The 16535-nt window shown below is 47.5% G+C and overlaps 3 protein-coding genes across 4 annotated transcripts in view; 2 read left to right on the forward strand and 1 right to left on the reverse strand.

Annotated features, from left to right (window-relative positions):
• Positions 1 to 294: 294 nt before the first annotated feature.
• Positions 295 to 1163, forward strand: LOC126503394 (securin-like). Its single transcript, XM_050145046.1, has 3 exons — positions 295 to 561; positions 613 to 704; positions 889 to 1163. Exons 1-3 carry the CDS (start codon positions 295 to 297, stop codon positions 1019 to 1021), a joined length of 492 nt encoding a protein of 163 aa, XP_050001003.1. The 3' UTR covers positions 1022 to 1163.
• A 32-nt stretch (positions 1164 to 1195) lies between these two features.
• CUNH8orf33 (chromosome unknown C8orf33 homolog) lies at positions 1196 to 3272 on the reverse strand. 2 transcript variants are annotated; one of them, XM_050145044.1, is made up of 5 exons: positions 3034 to 3272; positions 2662 to 2952; positions 2429 to 2513; positions 2136 to 2282; positions 1196 to 1729 (listed from the first exon to the last, which is right to left on the reverse strand). In XM_050145044.1, the coding sequence occupies exons 1-5, from the start codon at positions 3037 to 3039 to the stop codon at positions 1590 to 1592; spliced, it is 669 nt and encodes a 222-aa protein (XP_050001001.1). In that variant the 5' UTR covers positions 3040 to 3272; the 3' UTR covers positions 1196 to 1589. The 2 variants fall into 2 exon arrangements, with proteins under 2 accessions (XP_050001001.1, XP_050001002.1); XM_050145045.1 differs by having other exon boundaries at positions 3056 to 3266.
• Positions 3273 to 6522: 3250 nt separating this feature from the next.
• Znf16 (zinc finger protein 16) overlaps positions 6523 to 16535 on the forward strand; it is a 20067-nt gene continuing 10054 nt past the window's right edge. Inside the window, 1 exon segment of the mRNA XM_050145036.1 lies at positions 6523 to 6556. Within this exon segment, the coding sequence (XP_050000993.1) occupies positions 6533 to 6556 (24 nt within the window). The 5' untranslated portion in view covers positions 6523 to 6532.

Here is a 16535-nt window from a genome sequence, read left to right on the forward strand (position 1 = left end):
TAATAATTCATCAACACCCAAACCATTGGAGATAGTCTCCCTGGACTTCAAGGCTTGCTCTGAAAGTGCCCTTTCCAGATATAGCTTAGTAATCTAAGCAAGACCTGGCATGTGCCTTAAATTCTCCCTGAAGCAGGCTCCAGGTACAGGTAACTACATGATGACTTGACTTGACCAAGAACTACATACTTGCTAGGATTCTTTAATCCAGGAAGGGCTTAGACACCCTAGACTCTAGGACCTAGAACATTCTGTAAGGGGTGGGGCTGGTAGGGTGTAGCAGAGTAATCCAGGATGGCCAGTCTGGTCTTTGTTGATAAGGATAACAAAGACCGAGGCAGCCCTTTGGCATCCAAAGATGGGTTGAAGCTGGGCTCTGGTATCGAGGCCTTAGATAGGAAATTGCAGGTCTCAGTACCACAAGTTGGCAAAGTATTCAATGCTCCAGCCTTGCCTAAAGCCGGCAGAAAGGCTCTGGGAACTGTCAACAGGGTTATAGGAAAGCCGGTGGAGACTAACAGGCCCCTCAAACAAAAACTGCCAACTTCGACTGCCAAGAAGGTGAGTGCGGGACATGAAGAAGACACATGTGTACATGCTTCAGCACTAAAGATCACCGAGAAGCCTGCTAAGACCAAAAGCTCTGTTCCTGCTTCTGATGACACCTACCCAGAAATAGAAAAGTTTTCCCCTTCAGTCCTCCAGATTTTTTTTTAAAGATTTATTTATTATGTATACAACATTCTGCCTCCATGTGTGCCCGCACACCAGAAGAGGGCGCCAAATCTCATTACAGATGGTTGTGAGCCACCATATGGTTGCTGGGAATTGAACTCAGGACCTTTGGAAGAGCAGCCAGTGCTCTTAACCGCTGAGCCCCAGTCCTCCAGATTTTGAGAGTTCTGACCTGCCTGAGGAGCAGCAGATTGCACATCTCGCCTTGAATGGAGTGCCTCTCATGAGCCTGAGCGAGGAAAGTGTGGTTGAGAAGCTGCTGCACCTGGACCCCCTTCACCGCTGAAGACACCCTTTCTACCATGGGAATCCGATCCACTGCAGTCTCGTCCCAGCCTTCTCTCCACCCTGGATGTTCAACTGCCACCTGCTTGTTACAATGCAGATCTTTTACCTTTTATTCCTTTATGGTTTGTGTATATTGCAGTAATAAATTATTTGTGTGTAGAAAAAAATATTTATTAGGATGCTCTAACAATAGATAAAGCTCTAAGCCAATGGCCAGGGCATCCGTTCAAAAGTGAGCGCTATGTGTAAGTAATTTCACAGCTTCTTCAGTTCCTCACCACCAGCAGCTGCTCCCAGACCGGAGGACCATTTCTTTCTACAACCCACCCAACAAGCAGGCTTATCACAGAGGAGTTCCCAAATGCATCTCTCTTCTGACCGGAGGAACATCTCCTCCAAAAGTTCCCATAAGGAGTCTCACAGGGCCAGCAGTTTCGTGTCCACACACCAGATAGGGACAAACCAATCCCACTTCCACTGAGAGCAATTCCTAGCCGGGCCCTGCACTCAAGACAAATCCCCACACCGCGCTGGAGGAGGATGACTAGTCCAGAATGTAGGAGCATCTAAAAGAAATTGAACCGAAACTCTTCATCAGCAGAGTCCACAGTGGCCTTGGTTCTTCCCGCTGGACGAGGCCTGCAGACCCTTCCGCTCTTCTTTCTGGCCTCCTCGCCTACAAGCTGGACCCTGGCTGACTGGGTAGCTGCAGGAAAGGGGAGCAGAGAGTCAGAACCGAGTAACAGCCAACATTATCCATGCAGTTATGACTGCCCACACAACGGTCCTATAACGTCAACATTGTCATTCCCTCATGAGATTTAGCAACGCAGTAACTTGCCAAAAAATGTTAAGATCCAGGATTTGAATCCAGGTCATTTAGCTACAAAAACTACACCCAACTAGTATGTTTGAGGTCAGTGGAATGAACCAAGGCCTAGACAGATGAGCTGGTTTTTCCCACCCCAAAAGCAGAAGGAGGTGAGGACCTGGGTCCTCCTCCTTCCAGGGCCGCTGCCCCGGAGAGGTATGCTTAGGATTTTTCCCTGAGCGAGCTTCTCCCTACCCCCTGGAAGTAGATATATTTAATCAATCACTTCCCAGTTCCTCACCAGTCCTGAGGGCCTTTAGGGCTTCCCGCCATTCGGCATCCATTTGAGCCCTGTAGTCCCCAAACAAGGAGCGCATCAGCTGTCTCTTCCGGGGCAAGGGGGTTTTCTCACTGCGCAAGGTTCGGATTGCCCCAACAGCCTGCTCTTCTGCAGACAGAAATAAGGAGCTGGTAACTTCATACACACTCCCTACCGTCCAAGTACAAAAGCAACAATTCCATCCCCTGGCAATGCTATCGGGCATAGCACTGTCACCGGTTACACTTCCCTAACTAGAAAGAAGGGGCTCTCACTCTGCTTCGGGGTGGGTCTCTGCGTCTTGAGACCCAGCTCCAGCTGTTCCACACACCAGGCCAGCTCCCTCGCCAGCTGCTCCGCCTGTGATGGAAAGAGGGGCGTGGCTGCGACAGGCATCAGGATAACACAGACTCCCGTCCCATCCCTTCAGCGCTTTAATTTCGCCTACCTAGACCACACTCGCAGGCGGGCCAGCACCCAGAAATCTCACAGGGAATCCCAACCTTACCTGGGCCTCAGCACTGGGGGGAGCTTCCTCTGGAACAGGTTTCTCGGAGGTCTTTACGTCTCCATTTGTCCCAGAGACCCTAGTCGGGATTTTCTTCTTCTTCTGCTTCATCGACACAGTGTTGCCTACGGGACGTGCTCTGGTGGCGGAGTCACAAGCAGGTTGCACTGAACTGAGACGGGGAGGGTCTGAAGCACCGGAAGCCGGGCGGGGGAGCCGGGGTCTGCGCGGAGTGCGTTGAGTTCTCCGGCCTGAGGCTGCTGGTGTCTCCAGTGCAGGACGCCCTAACTCCTAAAAATGTGGGACAGGACGAAATTCACAAAGACCCCACACCCAGGGCCTCGCCATAACACGCCTTCTCCCGTAGCTCACCGCCATGCGCCGTAGCGTTTACCGGAAGCCACGTAAATCCTAACAACGCAGTGAACTCAGTCCTCTGGAAACGCGTCTACGGCACAGAGTTCCGCAGGGGGCCAGCGAGCAGAAAGCACTGGGTGAACCGAACGCTCCAGGCTGGGCGTGCAACAACTCTGGGAGGATGCAGAGAGCGCAGGGACGAACGCGGAGGCCTCGGAGAACCCAGCAGAGTGCACCCACGAGAAACCATTCGGACACGCGGTGAGATAGGAATCGAACATCGCTCCCTTCCCTGTCCCCCCCCCCTCGGGGCGGGGCAGAACGCCCAGAGGCGGGGCGGGGCGGGGCTAATTCCAGGTCCAGGAGGTCCAAGGTGCGATTGACTTACACAACTACAGTAATATGGAGATATGGGAATGTTGAAGATCTAGTGGCTAATTACTTTATCTTGGACTAGTTCTAGAACAGCCATTTCTTGCCCATCTCTGTGTCAGAACTAACATCTTGCTGTGATTAATAGATTAAAAACCTTTTAGAGGGACTGGAGAGATGGTTCAGCGGTTAAGAGCACTGCCTGTTCTTCCTAAAGGTCCTGAGTTCAATTCCCAACAACCACATGCTGGCTCACAACCATCTGTAGTGACATCTGGTGCCCTCTTCTGGTCTGCAGACATACATGCAAGCAAAACACTGTATATATAATAAATAAATCTTTTTTTAGGAAAAAAAAACTTTTAGAATCTGTTAAGTTAGCAGACCACTAATTTCCACCAATCCCAAAGTTCCGATAACATCTTGGGCCTATAGAAATGCTTCCCCATCGCATTAGAACTGCCTCTCTGGTGTACCCACCAATGTATTCTAATTACCTTGATTTATGACCTTCTTTGTTCTGTAAAACTAAGATTTCGTGAAACTGTTTCCACATTGGAATATGGATTTTAGGATTACCTAAATCTGTGTTCTTGGATCCTCAAAATGTCTCCAGAACAAATCATCTCTCATTCCCTTTTACTGCTTCGAGCTTTGCTTCCCCAAGGCCCTTGACAGTTGGTTCACTTCTTCTCAAACCTTGATGAACAGCCCTTGACTACTGTTGTGTGGCATCTCCCTCAGAATCCCAGACAGGATGGGGGAAAGGAGGCTTGTGAGGTTCTGGATGAAAACTAAAGGTCTGGGAAAACAGAAAGATTCTCGCCAGCTGTCTAAAAAAGGGTAACAACTGCTGGGGGAGGGAGTCTGACTGTGTGGACGTGGAGGGGGTTCTCAGACTCTGAAACTGCCTGCGGGCTGTGCGGAGAGCTCCAGGGCTGCACTTTCTCGAGCTATCACCCAAGCTGGGGATGGGATTTAACATGGTGCAATGGTTTTTGGGTCATCCCAGCTCCTTGTAAGTGACCTTTCACTCATATTCCTGGTAATAACCCCAATAAAAACGTACTGGTTCACCAAGTTGGACTTTCGTGCAGTGGTTGCTTTGGTCTGTAATGGGTTCCCTTTCTGGAGTGCGTGTGTGTGTGTGTGTGTGTGTGTGTGTGTGTGTCTGTGTGTGTGTCTGTGTGTAGGCCAGAGGTCATTCTCAGCTGTTCCTCAGAAGGAATCCACTTTGCTTTTGTTTTAATATGTAACTATGACTTAAGAGGTTTTTTTTATTGCTGTGAAGAGACACCACGACCATAGCAACTCATAAGTGAAAATATTAATTGAGGTGTCTTCGCCTACGGTTTCAGAGGTTTGGTCCATTATGATCGTGATGGGGAGCATGGCTGTGTGCAGGCAGATGTGGTACTGGAGCTGAGAGTGTTACATCCTGCCGACAACAGGATGTCAACTTGACTATCACACCAAAGTGAAGCTTGAGCAAAAGAGACCTCAAAGCCCGCCCCCCCCCCCCGCCCCCAGTGACATACTACCTCCAACAAGGCTACACCTTCTAATAGTGCCACTCCTTCTGGGGACCATTTTCTTTCAAACCACCACAAACTACATTTTTACTCTTTTTTAAATGAATTTGTGAGTGTGTGTGCGGAATGTGTCTGTACACTCATATATACCGTGGCACACAGGTAGAGGTCACAGGAAGATTTTAGGGAGTCAGTCCTTTCCACCGTGTGGGTCCCAGGCCTCGAACTTGAGTCCTCTGACATTGGCAGCAGGTGCCGTCACCCACTGAGCCATCTCACACACCCACCTTGATTTTTGAGACAGGGTTTCTTACTGGGATGTAGGCTAACCAATTAGGCTAGGTCGGCTTGCCAGCAAGCCTCGGGTACACTAGCCTCTACCTCTCCTAACACTGAGATTACAAGCATGGCACTAAACCCCATAGGTTCCGGAAGCCACTGCAGGGCCTCCTGTCTGCACTTTACCCATATAGAGTTAGTTCCCCAGCCTTTGATTGATTTGAGACAGGGTCTCACGTCCTGAGGATAACCTTGAACTTCTGATCCTTTTTTGATCCTCCTGCCTCCACCTCTTTGATTCTAGGATTACATGCAGGTGAGTTTATGAATTCTGGAGATCTAACCAAGAGAAAGCTTTGTGCGTCCTGGGCAAGCATTCTACCAACTGAGCTCCATCCAAACACAAAATACATACATACGCGAACGCATGAGCTGAAAGAGAATGCCTCTGTGTGTGTGTGTGTGTGTGTGTGTGTTCGTTGTTGCTAGTCAAAAAATACTAGCTTAGGATAAATACGCTTGTCTTTATAAACAAAAATAATTGTAGAGTACACATTTGAAAATGAAGTATTTCCTCTTTTGTTGGTTTTCTGAGACAGGGTTTCCCTGTGTAACAGTCCTGGCTGTCCTTGAACTCACTCTGTAGACCGGGCTGGCCTCAAACTCATAAAGATACTCTTGCCTCTGCCTCCCGCGTGCTGGGATTAAAGGCGTGCGCCACCACCTCCCGGATGTATGAACGTTTTATATAGTAACAATTTTGTCTAATGTGCCTATAAAACGAGCATATAATCAATTTTTGTAAATGGTCTATGAACACTCCTACGAAACAAACTACTACCTGCTTACGGAATTGGGCATGTTTTTTCACTCACCTGTCAAATTGTTGGTTCGTTCTTATGTGTTTACGTTTCCTTTACCAGTGTGAGACATTGAAGCTGTGGCCTGGCACACACTAGGCAGTCTCTCTGCCACTGAGCTACACCCCAACCATGTGACATTTTAAATCAAGCTACAATCCGTTCTAATTCTTGGAGCCTTTGAATTAAAATCTTCCATTATTCCGTTACCTTTAGTTCTTGCCATGCTTCTGATAGTATCCTCTTACTAAGTTGAACTTCGTTGTGTGCTCGGGTCCTTTAGAACCGCTTATAGCAGTTCTATACAAGGGACGCCGGACTTGTTCATAGGGTATAGCTTTGAACCATCGAGTCGCCAGAGTCGCCAGACTTTCCTGGATCTAGAGCGGCCATACGGAGGGGCACGGGGCGGGGCCGCGGCCGGAAGTCGGGCGGGATTTGGAGGGTCGGTTGCGGTTGATTTGGGCAAGCATGGTGCCCAGCGCGACTCCCATGGTGAGTTAGTTCCCTAGGCGAAGCCTCGGCTTGGGAACCGTCACCTGCTGTCCCCAGCGTGGCGGCGGCGGATGGCGGGGCTGGTTCGAGCTGGGGCAGAGGCGGCGTGGATGGGTTTGTGAGGAGGTGTGTGAGGGATCGTGATGGGGCGGGGGCGGGGAGGGACTTGACAGGTGTGCGATGAAGATGCTCCGGACTTGGGAACTCTGCGTTAGAGAACACAGCCTGGGGGTGCGTTGATTTAGCTCCAAGCCAGGTTTTCTGTCCTTGGTGCCCAACGGTGGTGGAGCCATTTCCGAGAAGAAAGGATTTTGTAGCTGTTATGGGGTGGGGGCGGGGACGGGGGGGTCAAGGAGGGAGTCCTGCTGAGGTAGTGTGCTAGTGGGTCTTTCTTTCACTTAGCTCAGCTTTTCGCCAGGAAAATTTGCTTCCAAGTTTATTCAAGCCATTGGCAAGATCGATTGCTTTATGGGTGCCACACAGAGGTTTGTATTTCTTTGCTGCGTTCCGGCATGAGCAGCCCTGTGATTCCTGGAGGTTCCTAACGTGGCTGCACATCTGGGGACTAACATTGATTTATCAGGCTTTTACATGTTGGTGTGATTAGATTGAGTCCACAAGGGTCATCCCGTCCATAATCCTAACTCCTCCCGCCAAGTCTCTCATACCCTACTGTCTGGCCTCACTCCTTCCTTCTCAGAGCATCCACTGCTGCTCCTTCCACCGTCCTCCCCGACTCTTCTTCAGAGAAGCCCTTGCTTAGCTCCTCTCTAGACCGTCTTCACGACACGTCACTCCACAGGTGACGCTGTTGTTGCCTCCTGATAGCCCCCTCAGCTTTCTCTTGTCCTGAAACCGAGCAGAGCATCCCCGCCCCCCCCCCCCCCCCCCCCCCCCCCCCCCCCCCCCCCCCCCCCCCCCCCCCCCCCCCCCCCCCCCCCCCCCCCCCCCCCGCTTTCCCGGAGAAGCAGAAAGACGAGCCCATTGGCCAAAGACACTGCATTTGGACAGCTTGTTGTCCTGTACAGGGTGTGTGCAGGGTGTGTTGCCCTCTAAGCACCGTTAGCCCTGTAGATCTGTGCTGCAGAGCCTACATTTCAGGATGCAGGCCCGTGGGGGCCTAGTGGAGTGCCTCCAGGGTGTGCTCTACTTCCTGGCTTTTCTGTCCACCCCGGTGTCTCAGCACTTCTAGGACCTGGCCTGCGTGCCTCTACACTCCCCACTTCCTTTGCTTCTACCACTGATTCCCTTCTTCATCTTTAGGTCGCCTGTTCAGTAAGACCTGCTTTACTAACTAGTTCAAATGCCCTTCTCCGACTCCTCGTTCTAATGCCCCTCTCCGACTCCTCGTTCTAATGCCCCTCTCCCCTCCCCAGCTGGCCGGTCTCACTGACGCATTTACTATGACCTTTTATCCCAGTGAAAGGACAGTGTTCCCTTCTCTGTCACCCCGAGAAACAAGCAGTATAGTTGATGTACAGAAAACAGTCTTTTATTTTATTTCTTTTTTTCTTCTTTTCTTTCCAAGACAGGATTTCTCTGTGTATCTCTGGCTGTCTTGCAACTTGCTCTGTAGAGCAGGCTGGCCTCAAACTTAGGAATTCACCTGTCTCTGCCTCCCAAGTGCTGGGATTAAAGGTTTACACCACCATGCCCAGCTCAGGAAAGACTCTTTTTTAAAAAGGGTGGGGGCGTGGTTTCCCTAGAGGAAAAGTTCATAGGCTGGTGGGTAGTATCTACCAGAGCAGTGGTTCTCAACCTGTAGGTTGGCCCCTTTGGGGTTGTGTATCAGGTAGTTCCATTGTGATTCGTAACAAAAATCATAGCAAAATTACAGTTATGAAGTAGCAATGCAATAATTTTATGGTTGGGGGTCACTACAACATGAGGAACTGCATTAAAAGGTCACAGCATTAGGAAGGTTTCCTGCCTTTTTTCTACCCTGGAGATGGAAATTTGGAATGCAGTGTTGGAAGGATCGAAAGAATATCAGTCCCCTCGTGTCCCCTGGGGCAAAGCCTGAGTAGAGAGGAGTTAGGAGCAATTAGCAACATCTAAGTGGAGAGCTCAGGAGCCTCTAGGTGGGAGTGTCCTGTCTGCCCAGAGAGGCTTATGACTCTCTCTGAGTTTAAGACCAGCCTCACTCTACACAGTGAATTCTAGGACAGCCAAGGCTACACAGAGAAACCCTGTCAAAAAAAAAANAAAAAAAAAAAAAAAAAAAAAAAAAAAAAAAAACAGGAGGATGGCCTGGAGAGATGGCTCAGCAGTTAAAGGCTAGGCTCACAACCAAAAATATAAGTTCGGTTCCCAGCACCCACAGCTGTCCCTCCAGGTAGAAAGAAAAAAAAAAAAAAAGAAGAAGAAGAAGAAAACAGGAGGAAAAAAAAAAGAAGGAAGAAAGAAAGACAACACCTCTCTGGAGTGGGGCTGGGGGCCTTTGCTGATAGGCTCCCATATTTTGGTTTTGTTTCTGTTTTGCTTTGACTCATATTCATGTTGCAGCCAATGTTGCAGCCTGGGGAGGTGGCTCAACACTTAAGAACACTTGTTCTTCTTGCAGAGGACCCGACTTCGGTTCCCAGCACCCACACTGTGACTCACACCAACCATACCTCCAGTTCCAGGGCATCCAGAGCCCTCTTCTGACCTCTACAGACACTGCCGTACATGGTGTACATACATACGTGCAGGCAAAACACCCACAAACATAAATAAGTCTAAGAAAAAGATTTTAAGCCACTGTGGAACAGATCATTAAGTTGGCATCTCCAAGGACCTGGCCCACGACATGGACGTTGAAATAAATTAGAAACTGTCAAAGCCAACTTCATCAGAAATCTAGAAAACAGTCATGGGTCTGCAGCAACCAATGAAATATTAAATGGGGAGCGAGGCAACTACAGAATGGAAGGAGTGCTTTGTTATGTCCTTGCCTTTCTCTGCTCGTTATCCTAGAGCAGGAGACTGCATTCCCAGTGTTGGTCCTGGGTCCCTAGTTCCAGAGGGAACAGCAGATCTTTCTCAGAAGTTCCTGGCCCTAACCCTGTCTGGGCTTCCTGAAAGGACTAGCACAAGACGCATAGCGCTGTTCTGCCTAAGTCGACTTCAGACGTGAAAATAGTCAGATCAGAAACACTGCATTGTGATTCTTTTTCTTCTTTTTTTCTCTTTCTTTTGGTTTTTCTAGACAAGGTTTCTCTGTGTAGCCCCAGTTGTCCTGGAACTCACTCTGTAGACCAGGCTGGCTTCCAATCAGAGATCCATCTGGCTCTGCCTCCCTAGTGTTGGGATTAAATGCTTATACCACTACCGCTCCCTAAAATATTGTAATTCTAAAGGAAACTACCTGGTTTATTGTTTATGGCTAATATATAGTCAGCTGCCAACAACCATGGAAGATAGGCTGGAAAATATTTTCTTGGGAGAAGTGAGAGAATTCAGAGACACAGTTGGGGAATTTAGAAAGCCACAGCCATGCCCAGCATGGGGCAGGAGCCCAGAAAAGACCTATGAAGACCATAAGTTTCAGCTCCAGCACATCTGAGTTTACACAGAGACTGAGAAGTCGTTGTCATGACATCACAGGGCCAGGTGGTGGTGAGGTGTGACAGCGCACGCCTTTAATCCCAGCACTCAGGAGGCAGAGGCAGGCAGATCTCAGGACTGCTAGGGCTACATAGAGAAACCCTGTATCTCTAAAAACAAAATAAAACCTACCAACCAAACAAGCAAACAAAAAATAATGTCAAAGAAGTGCTTCTGGGCAGAGCCAGTTTACAGACCAGGGAAGTTTTGTATTACTTTGGTTCTTGATATTTAAGGAAATCTTGGTTGAAACACTAGCTGAGAGCCGGTGATGAAGTTCAGTGGTAATGTTTGCCTAGTACTGAAGTTCTCAGTGGTAATGTTTGCCTAGTACATGTAAGGCTCTAGGTTCAGTGCCTAGCAAAGGCAAAAGAAAAAAGAAAAAAATCTGCCCAGAATCTGAGGATGACACTTGTGGTCACAATATACCTGATGAGGAATAGCCCTTGTGAAAATAGTTTGGGTAAATAGACTATGGTAATCTTCCACAATTGAGAACAGTAAAGTAAACTTTGCCAGGATTAATGTTGAACGCCTTCAGTCCAAAAGTACTCAGTTCTCAGCTGAGACAGGGTCTCCCTACTTAGTTCTCAGTGTTTTGGAACTCACTGTCCTGAAACTAGCTCTGTAGACCAGACTGGCCTTGAACTCACAGAAATCTACCCAAGTTCTGGGATTAAAGGCGTGAACCACCAGGCCTGGCCAGCAGCCAAACATTTTTTTTAAAGGCTATGGCTCAGTGGTAAATCTCATAACTAGTATGCACAGGGCCTTTGATTCAATCCCCTGCACCATTCTTTAAAGGAAATAAAAATTTAGAAGCTAATGTTCCTAACAGTTAGAAATACAAAACTCAACAAAATAACGACAAGCCAAACTGAGTAGTGTATTCAAAGTATACTCCATGCCCGTATAGATTTAGATCAGGAATGGAAGGATAGTTTAACAGGAAACCCACCAGTGTAACTTATAGATCAATACAAAGCGGGAAAGCTATGATCACCTCAGTCTATACAGACAAACCGTGTGACAAAACCTAGCTGCCCTGCAGATAACACTCGGAAAAAATACTCAGAAAGTGTAATTGATGCAGACCTCTTCAGTGTGGTGGACCCACCAAAATGTACCTGACCTTTGGAGACACTGCTCACATGTCTAACTTAGTTAAGAAGCAATCTGAGTATTTATCATGTGCCACAGTCTTAACAGCTTTGTCCTATAGGACTTGGGATGTATGCCAAGTTCACCTGGTAGATAAAATGCGATTATGGGGAAAGATGCCTTGACAGGTCAGTAACGTAACCTCCTCATAGTCAGAGAATCTGTGTGTCCATTGTCACAGCATAGTGTCCGTAACCAAAGCTGCAAGCAGACCAGCTGATAGCAGTAGATGGAAGGATGGATGGAATACAGTTCAGCCATAAAAAGGAGTGTAGTTCTCATATACACAATAAAGTGTATATATCTCTAAATCAGTATGCCACATGAAAGAACTCAAGATGTATATTGTATGATGACATTTTTAGGAAAAGTACAGAATAGGTAAACCCATAGAGACATAGATTGATAGTTGTCAGGGAGAGAGACATTGGTTGATCATTGTCGGGCCCTGGAGGCAGAAAGAAATGGGAATAAACTCCTTACTGGACCTAGTTTTGTGGGGAAGGAAAGGGGTTAACTCAGGTTTTAGCTACATGCCTGTCAATGATAACCTCAACTAACACCTAAACTCAAGTGTCTGCTTCAACTCCCCAAGTGACTGGGGATAGAGAAACATGCACCCCTATGTGCCAGGGAAGGTTTTACTTTGGGGTGATGGGAATGTTCTAGAAATAATGTTGGCTGCGTGTAGTGATACACCTTTAATCCCAGCACTGGGGCAGAGGTGGAGGGCACAGGCAGAGAGATCTCTGTGAGTTTGAGGCCAGTGAGGTCTACATAGTGAGTTTCAGGCCAGCTAGGGCTACAAAGTGAGACCCTGTCTAAAAAGAGAGGGAGGGAGGAAGGGAGGAAGAGAGGAGATTTAGCCAGTTGTTGGTTGCACAACACCAAGTGTTCAGCGCCACTGGAGTGTCTTCTGGTGGTGGTGCACACTGCACTCAGGAGGCAGAGGCAGGCGGATCTCTGAGTTCTAGGATAACCTGGTCTACAGAGTGAGTTCCAGGATAGCCAGGGCTACACAGGAAAACCCCGTCTGGAAAAGGAAAAAAAAAAAAAAGGAAGGAAAAGAAAAGAAAAGAGAAGAGAGAAACATGTCATTATAGAAGGTGGAAAGCCAATGAAGCCACCACTTGAATGTGAGATATTTCTTGGCTCTATACAGCAGGCTATCAAGGCACTGAGGTTTCTGCTAAGCAACATTCCAAGCTGGCACTAACTTTTGCTTGCTGTGTTGGCAGTGTTCTTGGCACATGGCACCCTTCCTGTCTGCCTGAGACATCACACTATAGGACACATCATCCAGAGAGATTCCTCTAAGACATTTGCACACACCCACAAGGCTTTAATCATGTAGGTGTTTCCTCCCAAAGAAGCATGTTTGTCTTACAAGATATGAGAACAAAGAGTTTACAGGGTTGGGGAGATGGCTCAGTGGTTAAGAGCACTGACTACTCGTATGCCTGGCTTCAGTTCCCAGCACCCACATGACAGCTAAAATCCATCTGTAACTCCAGTTCGAAGGGATCCAATATCCTCTTCTGACCTCTCAGGCGTGTCACACATGTGATGCACAGATAGATATGCAGGCAAAATACCCACCCACACACACACACACACATTTTAAAAAATCATAAATAGGGCTGGAGAGATGGCTCAGCGGTTAAGAGCATTGCCTGCTCTTCCAAAGGTCCTGAGTTCAATTCCCAGCAACCACATGGTGGCTCACAACCATCTGTAATGAGGTCTGGTGCCCTCTTCTGGCCTTCAGGCATACTCGCAGAAAGAATATTGTATACATAATTAATAAATAAATAAATATTTTTAAAAAATCATAAATATAGTTTGGATGGGTCAGGCAACTATTTCCTTTTAGATCTTTGAGCCCAAACTTTACTTTTAAAAAAATGTTAGTTGGACATGGTGACACATACTTTAAAATCCCAGCATGCAGGAGGCAGAGGCAGGTGGATGTCCGAGTTTAAGGTCAGCTGGTCTTAGTGAGCTTGATGCCAATCAAAACTGCATAGTGAGACCCTGTCTAAATAAATGAATAAAATATACCATACTCTTGGTTGTTTTGCCTGTTTGTCTGTTTCCCTGGCTGACTTGGAATTCCCTATGTAGAAATCCCCCTGCCTCCACCTCCTGAATGCTGAGTTCAAAGGTGTGTGCCACCATGGCTAGTATTGTGGATTTACTTTTTGTTTGCTTGTTTTGCTGTGTTTTGTTTTGAGACAGGGTCTCACTCTGTACCTCTGGCTGTCCTGAAATACTCTGTGGAAACCAGTTGTCCTTGCTCACAGATTGACCTGTCTCTGCCTCCCAGTGCTAGTGTTGAAGGCGTATCCTGCCTCTGCCTCCTGGATGCTGGGGTTAAAGGAGTGTGCCAGCCATATCTCTTGATCCCCCCCCCCCCAGTGATACTTCCTCTCAGTCTAACAGAATTTTTATGGCCTATAAACTGAGATTGGACTTGGAATTTTTTAAGGGTTGTGGGGAATTTGTGGGTTTATTTTTGGTTCTTTAAGACAGGGTCTCACTCTGTCACCCAGGCTTGCCTCTTTACTCACTGTATAGACCACTTGACCCTTGAATGTGCGACAGTTCCTGCTTCAGCCTCTCAAGTAGTAGGATTGGGCATGACACACACCATGCCGTTTTTTATTGCAATGCTTGAGATGGAAAGGGGCCCTGTGCTTGCTAAACAAGTGTCTCCCACTGAGCTGCATCCCTAGTGCTTAAAGGTTTTAAAAATAACATATATAGCCGGGCAGTGGTGGCGCACGCCTTTAATCCCAGCACTCGGGAGGCAGAGGCAGGCGGACCTCTGTAAGTTCAAGGCCAGCCTGGTCTACAAGAGCTAGTGCTAGGACAGGCTCCAAAGCTACAGAGAAACCCTGTCTCGAAAAACTATAAATAAATAAATAACATATATAGAGACTGGAGAAATAGCTCAGTGGCAAGAACACCAGGGTCTGGTTTCCAGCACCCACATCAGGCAACACATAGGTGCCTGTAACTCCAGTTCTAGGGCATCCAATGCTCTCCTCTGGCCCCTGTGGGCAGCTGCACACACATGGTGCACACGCATAAACTCAGGCACACACATACACATGAAGTAAATAAATATATATTTTTGAAAAAACATAAATTACCTGCACTGATATGCCAGACACAAACCTGTGATTAGCACTTAGGAAGCTGAAATAGGAAGATCGGGAGTTGAAGGTTCATCTCCAATACATGCTAAGTTTAAGGCCAGGCTGAGCTACATACGTCTCTGTCTTTTAAATAAAAAAAAAGCTAAGACCAGACATGGTGGCACATGACTTGATTTTGGAGGTAGAGTCAGGCAGACTCCTATAGTTCAAGGGCGGCCTGGTCTACATAGCAAGTTCTAGGACAACTGGAGCAACATAGTGAGACCCTGTCCCAAAAATAAGAGGAGGAGGCAGAGCTGGATAAAGTGGCGTGTCCTTGTGATTCCAGCATCTGAGAGGTTGCGGAAGGATACTGCCAGACCTGGCTACCCAGTAAGTTTCAGACTAGCCTAGGGCTATAAAATGAGCCCCTGTCTTCAAAACAAAACAAACACAGCAAAGACCAATTATGACAGATCATGCAGCCTGAACGTCTCAGACGGGTACTATCTGACTTGCATTTTACAGGCTGCTATTGTCATTGTCTTGACCTTCTTCCTTCCCTGGCTGGTATTTTCTCCACACAGCTCAAGGAAGGCAAGGGACTCTGAGTAGGCAAAAGCACAGCAAGCTGCAGGCCATCCCTGAAGCCCTCACCCTTTCCTCGGTCCTTATTGAGGATTCAGGAGTGTGGGCAACCATGTTTCCTAGACACCCCATGAGGCTGATGCTACAGCATCCATGTAAATTATATGTCATAGCATTCCCCAGGGCAAGAGGAAGGAGAGGAAAGGCACTGCCATCTGTGCTAGCCCAGTGGCAGTGCCACAGGAGGGGGAGTCCGTTGTAGCTAGAAGTGCCCCCACATTGAGACTGAGCCACAAGTGTCAATGAACAGCATGACATGTTGCCAGAAAATAGGCTGGTGCTGCAAGCAGAGGTGAACTCTGGAAGGCAGAGGCTGAGGAGTGGCACATAGGAACCGACATACACAGACCAGAGACAGATCCCACTTGTCACAGAGATGTGCTTGTGGAAGTGACAAAGGGTGACGGAGGGGCATCTTTCACCACTGAATGTCTCTGGGTGGAGCTCACCAGGGGTCCTTCCTCCATCATAGGAGACAAGAGGAAAGTCCAGAGCTATTGTGTGTGTGCACCAGTTAGGAAAGGACTCTCCAGCAAGACCAGTGGGGAAGCCAGATGGAGTGCTCCAGGTGGGCCAGTCCCACAGCTCAGAGCCAGTCACCGCGCTAAGATCAATGAGCATCTCCACACCTGCTGCAAGTCTGAGACTAAGTCTACATTCCATTAGCCGACACGGACCACACAGAAGACTGCATTCTGGGCTGGAGAGATGGCTCAGTGGCTAAGAGCATTGCCTGCTCTTCCAAAGGTCCTGAGTTCAATTCCCAGCAACCACATGGTGGCTCACAACCATCTGTAATGAGGTCTGGTGCCCTCTCCTGGCCTGCAGGGATACACACAGACAGAACATTGTATACATAATAAATAAATAAATATTTTTTTTAAAAAATGTGTGTGTACCTGTGGTTTTTCCTTTTACATGGGGGAAACATGAGGAGTACTTCGGTGATATAGATGTGAATAATTTGCATTGATATGAATCTTGGTTTACTTATATTAATTTAAGGTCAGTTTTATTATATGTATATGTATTTCTGATATTGATTAAGGTATTGTGATTGTGTAGTACATTTAAAAATGTAATGTATATAGGTTGTTAATAGATAATCATAATAGTCAAGTTTGTAATCATGTTAGTTAGATTTTCTAGATGTACATAGATAAATTTTAGATAGACATTCTTCATATCTTTCAAAGATTACAGAATAGGACATTTAATGTTTTAATAACTGAGGACTTTTCATGACAATGAGACACTCTGCTCCTGGCAGCACCAATCTACTTCAAGAAGAAGATGGGCATCGAAGAGGCACCTTATGGAGTTTGATAGCCATTTGGGCAAGAAACTGCTCTTGCCTGGACTATTACATAAACTGGACACAGAGAACCCGCAGAGAGAGGACTACTGAACTTGCCTAAAGGTGAGATGATCTTTCGGGGTTC

Source organism: Alexandromys fortis, unplaced genomic scaffold (genome assembly GCF_014885135.2).
Source record: "Alexandromys fortis isolate MF-2015 unplaced genomic scaffold, M_Fortis_MF-2015_v1.1 scaffold_2_1_26212458, whole genome shotgun sequence".
Taxonomy (NCBI): Eukaryota; Metazoa; Chordata; class Mammalia; order Rodentia; family Cricetidae; genus Alexandromys; species Alexandromys fortis.